Source organism: Dasypus novemcinctus, chromosome 1 (genome assembly GCF_030445035.2).
Source record: "Dasypus novemcinctus isolate mDasNov1 chromosome 1, mDasNov1.1.hap2, whole genome shotgun sequence".
NCBI classification, from domain to species: domain Eukaryota; kingdom Metazoa; phylum Chordata; class Mammalia; order Cingulata; family Dasypodidae; genus Dasypus; species Dasypus novemcinctus.
Genome location: NC_080673.1, coordinates 26,114,010 through 26,123,503, shown reverse-complemented (window position 1 = coordinate 26,123,503; position 9,494 = coordinate 26,114,010). Strand labels below are relative to the sequence as shown.

General features: G+C 40.3%; 1 protein-coding gene across 1 annotated transcript; it reads left to right on the top strand.

The window, feature by feature from the left end:
* The first annotated feature begins 1,344 nt into the window (after positions 1 to 1,344).
* On the top strand, positions 1,345 to 2,751 carry LOC101447597 (tripartite motif-containing protein 75-like). Its single transcript, XM_004482194.2, has one exon. The coding sequence runs from the start codon at positions 1,345 to 1,347 to the stop codon at positions 2,749 to 2,751; it is 1,407 nt and encodes a 468-aa protein (XP_004482251.2).
* The last annotated feature ends 6,743 nt before the right edge of the window (positions 2,752 to 9,494 follow it).

Genomic DNA, 9,494 nt, shown 5'->3' with positions numbered 1-9,494 from the left:
TCCTGACCCCTCCTCATGGGCGGAGCCCCCATACCCTGGTGGGCGGAGTCTCAAGAGCTCCACCCTCCTGCTCGTGTGTATATAAGCCAAGGTCAGCCTCACTGACCACACCATCAGATGCAAGACTGTCTGTGGAAAACACCCTTGACGACCTGCCTCGGAGACACCCCTCACGGAAACTCCTGAGCGACCCTCCTCAGAGTCCACATGCCTTGGTAAGTCGGGAGATGGGGCGCTATGGGGGAGCGAGGCTGGAGTGGTAGGAGCCATGGCTTCCTCAGTGCCGGCTCTGGGCAAGGGCAGGAATCCATGGCACAAGGGAATCCGAACTGGGGTTTGGCTTCTTTCAGAGAACACACTCTCCATTGTGGTTCCAAGTTGCTCCAAGAGCTTTGATCAAGATCATCCAATATCTGTGCTAAATAGAGAGAGTCCCAGATCCCAGCTCGTTAAGGACTTGATCTTTCTTAATTTAACCAGTTGGGGGATCCAGGAACTTGTCTTACTTTTTCGTAATTCTCCAGCTTTTGGGCAAGAGACTGAAGAGTTGCGTGGAGGTCCAACCCAAGTTGGTGTTCAGGGAAAATATAGTCCTTCCATTGCCGAGGTTGACTCTTTAGTGTGGAAAGTAGATTTCACAAATATGTGTATTCAGGGCAGTCATGAGTTTACCGAGGAGTACAGGATATTACCCTCACTTCCTCTGACATTGACTTAGGAGAAATTGGCTAGGGTAGGAGATCCAGAGAATCATGGAATGGGAGAAAAGACAAATGGGCTGAGGGAGTTGCAAGCAGAGATGGGTTCTCCAGGAAAACAGCAATCCTGGAATCATTTTAAATGGGAGAGTGTCGTAATGTGATTAGATCCATGTAGGGGGCAGCAGAAGATTGAAGTAGCCCTGATTGGTGCTAAAGGACTTCCCAGTCAGGAGCAGGAGCAGGAGCAGGTAGCCAGGTACCTTTTAGGAGGTGGTAGAGGTGACTAGACATGTGTTCCTTGACTATAGTGTTACTACCCACATGAAATCCCACCAGCTGCTTAAGTTAAAGAATATTTTCTCATCCCCAGGAACAAAGATTCATCACTTATTCACACGAAGAGAATGGCTTAGTTTGGATTTGGATTTGCTAAACTGCCGAGGGCTTGAAGAATAGTTGCCCAACTACACTGAGATTAGCTGCACTTTGTGAGCTGACTTCCCCTGTGGACTTAACTCAGCAACAGAGGACCACTTGCCCTTAATTAACTACTGACCCCAACTGCTTCTCTCTGGAGAAAACCTGCAGAGCAGAACACTCTTGAAGAGACCTCCCCTCAGTCCAGGCCTTCACTCACAGCCCGATGGCACTTCTGGCAACCCTGGCAGAACTCCAGGCAGGAGCCAACTGCCCCATCTGCTTGGATTTCCTGAGAGAACCTGTCACCATCGAATGTGGGCACAACTTCTGTCGTTCCTGCATCCAGCACTCCTGGGAGGATCTACAGGACAGGTTCCCTTGTCCTGTGTGCCGCCACCAATCCCGAGAGAGGCACTTCAGGCCCAACTCTCAGCTGGAAAAGATGAGTGAAACTGCCAAGCTCCTCCACATGGCCAGGAGCAAGAGGAAGAGGCAGGAAGAAGCACGCTTGTGTGAGAGGCACAGTCAGGTCCTGACCCTTTTCTGTGAGGAGGACAAAATGGTGCTGTGTCCCCTGTGTGCTCAGCCCCCCGACCACCAGGGTCATCGTGTGAGGCCAATCAATGAGGCTGCCTCTCACCACAGGAAGAGGCTCAGCCATTACATCAGGACTGTGAAGAAGCAAGTGGCAGACCTGCAAGAAGTCATGGCCACCCAAGACAGGAAGTCATTAGAAGTGAGAAAGAAGGTGGAAACCCAGATGCAGAAAATGAACTTCGAATTTGAGCACCTGAACAAATTTTTAGAACGTGAGCATGAGGCACTTTTGTCAAGGTTAGCTGATGAAGAGAAGAATATTCAACAGAAACTCGATAAAAACATAAACGAATTTTCAGATTACATAGCCGCACTCAAAAGACTACAAATAGAGGTAGCAGAGAAGAGTGTGCAATCAGAAGTGAAACTGCTGACAGATGTCAAGAGTATCCGTGACCGGTGTGAAAACCTGAAAAGCCCAGATCTCTATTCTTTCCAGGTCAGGAAAGAAGCATGCAGGCTTCCTCCACAGGATTTAGTTCTGAAGAAAATTATACAGAAATTCACAAAAGATGTTACTCTAGATCCCGAAACAGCACACCCAAATCTGCTTGTCTCAGAGGATAAGAAGTCTGTGACATTTGTGAAGACAAAGCAAAAGCTTCCTCCTACTCCAAAGAGATTCATGGTTGCTCCAGTTGTACTGGGTTCAGAAGGCTTCAAATCTGGCAGACATTACTGGGAGGTCCAAGTGGATGACAAGCCTGAATGGACCGTGGGCGTTTGTGAAGACTCCCTTTCCAGGAAGGGGAAGCAGCCCTCAGCACAGAAGAGATGCTGGACAATCCAGCTGCGGGATGGAGACTACGCTGCAGAAGGCAGTGCTCCTGTCCCGCTTCTGTTATGGGAAAAGCCCAGAGGAATTGGCATTTTTCTGGACTATGAGTTAGGTGAGATTTCACTTTACAGTTTAAATGACAGGTCTCATATCCATACTTTCAGTGATAAATTTTCTGAAATACTCAAGGCTTACTTCTGTATTGGATGTGATTCTAAACCCCTTACAATCTGTCCAGTGAGAAACTATGAATGATGAGGTGGCTGTTGGCTGTCACATTGCTTCATTTTCTTCCTGTGATTTCTGTAGTATAGTTAGATGGTGCACAACTATACCTGCATCAAACACTAAAATTTTTGGATAATGATTTTATGACTTAAACACTCAAAGTTGTTTCTGCTCATACCATTTCAATAGGTGTCATAGGAAGTAACAGCTCTATGGGGGATTAATTTTGTAAAGCATTTATGGGAGTGTTCAATTAGTGTGTATGAAATTGTTTCTTTGAAGCTCCAATAAACCCATTTTGTATATATTTACCATTTTCCTATATTTTTGATTTCACCTGTTTTGGAAGTACCTCACAAATCCAGGTGGACAATTCTGTGGTCTCTTAGGTTATTTTTTATGAGCAGTGGTGCTGCCTGACCTGTTCTATCATTTCAAGGATTATTTTGTTGGGAACAATCTTGGAAGATAATGTGTGTCCATTTGAAGCAAAGGACAAGTTTGTGAACTGTACAGTAAAATAAAAGTTATTTTCTCCCAAAACAAGGGTCAGCAGGATACTCCTCAATAGAAAGTACTTGGTTGTGGCTAATTATCTGGGGTGTGTCCTGCACCAAATTATCACAGAAAACATAAAGCTAATGCTTATTTTGCAAAGTATTTATGAACATCAAATGAGACAAGATATGCAAGCATAGGTGATCCATACTCGGCAAGTGTGGTAATTGCCCTGGTAAAAGTTTCAAGTGCCAGAGAAGAACATAGATCTGTAATCTCTCCAGTTACCTAGGTTCCATTGTATGTTCAAAGGACCTGTTCATATACAAGATTCTCAACAGTCAACAAGATCAGAGCTGTAGTGAGGCTGTCTGGTATGTTAGTGTTTTTTAGATCCTCAGATCAAGCTGCAATTACGAGTTAGAGGTCTTTTTTGCCATATGCAATGTTGCCTATCAACAGTGGTGACCTTGGCATTTTAAGAGGTTACCAGAGGGACAGAGGTAGGAATTGAACTGAAAGTTCATTGAAGGTCAAATACACAAGTACAGTGTGTGTAGAAAGGGTTTTGTTGCCCTTTAAAATAAAAAATAAAAAAACACTTTTTGAGGTATATTTTAGGTTTTTGAATGTAAAATTTGGTAAGTCTGTCAAATGTATACATTCATGAAACTCTTGCCACAATCATGATAATGAAGAAATAACCATTCCCAAATATTTACTGTGCCTCTTCTCTGTGTAGTTAGTAATTCACTGCCCACCTCCCCAAATCCCTAATCCCTAAGAAACCATAAAGGAGCTTTCTGTAACTATAGATAAGTTTATATATTCATATTCTAGAATGCTACACAAATAATACATCAAATATGCTTCTATTTTTGAAATGAGGAAATTCTGGCTTCTTTTGCTCAGTATAAGTGTTCTGAGCTTCCTTCATGTTTTGTTAACCAATATTTAATTACTTGTTAGTGCTGACTATGATTCGGTTGTAATGATATATAACTATTTATCCATTTGTTAACGTGTTCACCAATGAGTTGTTTTCAGGTGTGGACTATTACTTTTGTTGTTGTTTTTAAAATATATTCATTTAAAGTGCAACCCAGAAAAGAACAATACACAATACTACAATTCCTTGGCATTTCTTATTAGTAACACATCTATGAAGAGAAATTCCCCCCAAATTATTTGGTTACCATAAAACTCTTTTGGAAAGGGAGAGATAGGTTTTTTCTTGATTGAACTTCAAGTTCAAGTAGGAATATCTTCTTGCCCTCTGGAAATAAATGGTGACTTGGCTTAGGGCTCTACCTGACTCAGAGCATTCCGTAACTGCACTTCATTTTGTCTGGGCAACAGAAGCATGAGGATAAAATGCAGAGGAGTTCTCTGATTGACAGTGCACTTCTCCTCCATCTGGATTACTTGAGGGACCCACTGACCCTTCCTGTGGGCATCACTTCTGTGTCTCCACCACCTGCACCCACTAGTCCTGGAAGATCTACAGGACGTATTCTCCCATCCCACGTGCCTGCACCACTGCCTTCCCAGGAACTTCAAGAGGAGCCCCTATGCATGTCACATGATTGAACTCCTGAGCACAGGGATTACCTTCTGATGTCCCTTAAGCAAACTGGAGCTAATAACAGAATGGGGCTACAAAGTTACATAGAACTCCTGAAGAGGAGGCTGAAGATGCTGAAAGTTGTTAGACATAGAATCAAAATTATTTGAATATGAGGATAAAGGTGAATAACCAAAGGGGTAATTACGCTCTCATGCTGAATAGCTTAAGAATTTGGGGGGACAAGAGAAGGCTATAAATCTTTTGAAATTATAGCTTGAAGGTGATCTAAAAAAAATAAAAGAAAGAAGGAAAAACAAAGTAAAATTCTGAGGGTGTATTTCCAAGCTAAAAATACTTTTGAACAAAACTACAGAAAAGTGTTTATAGCCAGGACTGGAGTTACTGACAGGCATTGAATGTATCTGCAAGACATATGAAAACCTAAGTAACCCAGCTGTTATTTAATATGAATTAAAGAAAAATAAATATCTTTACTTCTGAGCAGTACCTAACCTAGAGAAAATGATTACCATAAATTAGGTAAATAGGACTGTGGATATTAAAAGTACACAACACAATATTATTACCTCAGAAGACAGAAAAAGAGAGACATTTGGACCAAAGAAAATAAACATTCCTCACAATTTTTTAATATACTTATATTTTTAAAAATATATTACATAAATGTTACATAAAAGGTGTAGGGGATTCCCATATGCCCCACTCTCTACTCCTCCCGATGGATGTTGGACGACCAAATACCTGTAAGTAACTTGTTTCTCTCATTGTTGCTGGGATACAAGGAATGAATTCTACATAATTAGAAGGTCATGAAATGCAACTCTCTCTTTGTGCTGAATTCTGCTTTTGATAGTCAAGAGCATCCTGCTAAAGCAAGGAAGTAGGAAAACCAGCTTCAACTGGTTAGCCGGACACACGCAAAATATGCCCCTTGCTGTCCTCACTTCAATTTGCTTAATAAACATAGTAAAATTCCCACCCAGGGTTGGAGTTAACCACCCTTTTTTTGATCCTGCAATGTATGTGCAAGCATGACTTCCCGAACAAACTAATCATGCAATTATATAACTAGCTATGTGTGTTCATCCATATGCATAAAAGCTATTGCAAATTAAAGGCAAATGGTAAGTGGTAACTTAGGTATTTAAGCAAGAATAAAAATGCAACATGCAGAGTCAGGTCTGAGTCGCTTTAGAATGACCTTGGCTTTTGTCTGCACACATAGTAAATGCAAGTTCTGCCTAACTCTCATCTTAAAATTTTTTCTCTGGTTATCCACTAAGGCCCAGCTTTGGAGCCTAACTCTCCCACAGTTTAGCACATCAACAACATTCTTCATTAGTATGGTGGATTTGTTAAATTTGATGGCCATACATTGAAGATTTGCCACTAAGTGTGGATTAAACTGTTTAAACTGTCTCCCGCACAATTTTGTGATTTTTTTCTTTTCCTTCCAGTTGTACTCAGTTTCAGGGATGTGTTTGTAACAGGCATTATTATAAGGTCAAAGTAAGAGTCAAGGGTGAATGCACCCTAAGTGTCTGTAATGACATTTTTTCCAGAAATGCAATTACATCCTTATTTCGCATAGATGGACACTAATCAATCTGATTCTCATCTTATACCTGGATGGATACAGATACAATAAAATTCTGACAGACTGGTATTTTTTCTGGACCATTAGTTGGGATGGGTTTCCTTTTATAATTTTGAAATAATTCTCACATCTATAATTTTACACATACATTTAGAGAAAAACTTAAGACTTTTTTTCTACTAGCTCTACTTCCAATGTTACAATTGATCTAGTAACCCATAAATGAAGACCTACTTGGAAGACTTCTGCATGTTGTGCTTTTCTTCCCAATTCCTTTGAGTGGTATTTAGAATAGTGTAAAATTATCAATTGTTGGGATGATATGATTTCAATAACTATTGTGCTTTGGGCATTGTTTTGTTATTTTAATAATTACTGTGACAAAATTACAGATTCATAAGAAATTGCCAAGATTGTACAGTGTTTGGTTGTAACAACTGGGATAAAGTCATATTCTGTTTCTCCATTTCCTTTAGCATATTATTAAACATAGCTATGTCCCATGAATATTGAAAGAAATAATTGTAACATGCTTTTAACTTTTGAAAATTGAAAAATACAGAATTATAATTTTGCTTTCCTTTGTTTTTTTAACTTCCTTAGATGTACTTTTGTAGCATTTACCATTTTTCTCTTTATTCTCCATTTCAATAAATTCACCTTTTATGCTATTTTATATTCCATGCTTTGCAACATATTGAAGGGTTTAATATTCTGTAACACTGAAGGAAGAGAAGCTCTTCCTTCCCTGAAAATGTTTAGATCAGTATTAAAGAAACCAATATTTACCGTTGGTGGCTACCGTAGAGGAGATAAGGTGGAAAGGATGTATGGAATGGCAGATGACCTTTGAAACAGTGGCAAGGGGCATGATCTTCCAGCAAGGACTGATAAACTCATCCCACAAATAAAGCAGAAGAGAAGAGGTCAACTAACCTTAACCATGAAAACTGATGGTGGCTATTCCAGGCTTTTGTTCCATTCTTTTACTAGGTGATGGGTACAGGGCTGTGTACTCTTTGTGATAAGGCATCAAGCTGTACACCAAAATGAGTGATACAACATTCTTTATGTATATCAGAGTTTCATGAAATGGAATTGTTTAAAAAGCCACACCAGTACCAGATTCCCATCTTCCCTCTATTTTGACTCAATAGAGGAGCTTGAGAATACAAATTCTGAAGTTCCTTTGTGATCATGATAGGTCTGTTCTCCCAACAGCAAATGGAAAGCAATATCCTTATGAGTTAGGCAAACTGGTGTTCATATTCCAGAACTCAACATTATCAGCTGGTTGATGTCAAGCATCCTACCGCAGAGTAGGAGCTCAATCGGCCATCACTTTCCCTAACCCTGCAGATGAGATAAGCCCTATTATCATTCACTGCACACTCTCTTGATTTATAGGAAACGAGATTATAGAAAAGGGCTCTGGAAGAAAACAGCCTGGTTTTGACTCCTATTTCTGCTATGAATTATCTGTGAGCTTGGGTGGGTGAATCATAAAAACTATCTCTGCTGTAACTTCTTCTACTATAAAAAATTTTAGCAACTACTACGAAATTGATGAGGAGTGAGATTTATATGATCTTAGAACAAGAAAGTGCTTAATAACAGCCTATATTTCTATAATTACATAATTATTTTTTCAGGAAGAAGATAGAAATCATAGTATGTTGCAAATCTCAGATTTTTTGGTCCAAGGTAGTACCATAAAAAATACATATGTGTATAAATACACATACACATGCAAATATATAAAATAAAATGAGAGAGAAAGATCACACGTACACATGGATAGTAAGAATTAGAACTGCCTCTCCATATCAATGATTGGAGCTTTCCCTCTAAAAATAGTAAAGCAGGTGGGTGTGGATAAGATTGCTGAAAGACATGGATGAATGAGGAAGTGCACACCTACAGTACTGATACTAGCTAGTAAATGCTCCATACTGTGTGAAATGCTTTGAACCACTGGCCTCATTTAATCACTATTTATTGTGCACTACATTCTTGGAGTTAGGAGCTGAATAGAGAGGTAAGTGAGGCAGAATCATATTGAAAACTGAGGTCTTTAACCTTAAAACTTGAGTGCTTATCCACACACATTTACTGCTCCCCAAATAGATGCAGACCAAGACTGGTTTTCTAGTTTCCTTTGGTTGCAGAAGCCTTGGTTAGTGCCTGGAAACCAGGTCCCAGCACTGTGCCTCCCTCCCTCTGCTACTCTCTTGAGAAGATAGCTCTTTCTTTCTCTGTGAACTCAGCGTCACCTCACTACTTTTCCCCTGGGACCTCCCCCAGCACCCAGTTGTCTCCTCATCTTGAGAGCAGTGAAAAGTAACAGAATGTTCTAAGCAGAAGGTTGATGCCATAGTTTTCCCAGGCTTCTAAAACAAATACCATAGTTTGGTTGGCTGTGTGTAAGAGGTGTTTACTGTCTCACAGATTTGGAGGCTAGAAGTCCAGTCAATGTACTGACTGCATGCTTTCTCCTAAGTCTGTAGCATTCTGGCAATGGGTTGCTAATAATCTATATCTCAAAATCTCCATTTGCCACATTGCAATCTGTCTCTCTGTCCTGTTTCCTGTCATTATTGTGTCCAAATAGCCTCTGCTTATTACATATTATAACATTTAAAAAAATACAGAAAAAAAATGTATGTATGTGTGCTCCCTTGACCTCCATCTTACTTGTTGCAGCTCCTTGCCTAAAAACTCACCTTTTCCTTGGGTTAAAAGCTCCTTTCAAACCTGGGGCATAAACACAGAGATAAAATCTGCATTTTAGGCTACCACCCGTACTACTCACCCACCTCACCCAGAAACCTCAACTGGTCCACTGCCCTCAGACCCCCACTCCTTAACCTTTGAACACACATTTCCTTTAAATTAACCAATATTTGACTTCAATGAGAAATTAATGAACTTCCATCCCAGACCAAAAGAAGGCACAAGCCATTGGTTCCTGTGTTCAACCTGTGTGAGTCCCATCCACCACTGAGCAAAATGAGCTGATTGTGCTTCCCATTGACTCCTCATTCTACTCTCTCTTTCTCTCAGATCTATGAATAACAAACTATCTTT

What these genes read in the sequence shown, in the direction of transcription:
- LOC101447597 (XM_004482194.2), top strand. Translation starts at nt 1,345, where the DNA reads ATGGCACTTCTGGCAACCCTGGCAGAACTCCAGGCAGGAGCCAACTGC.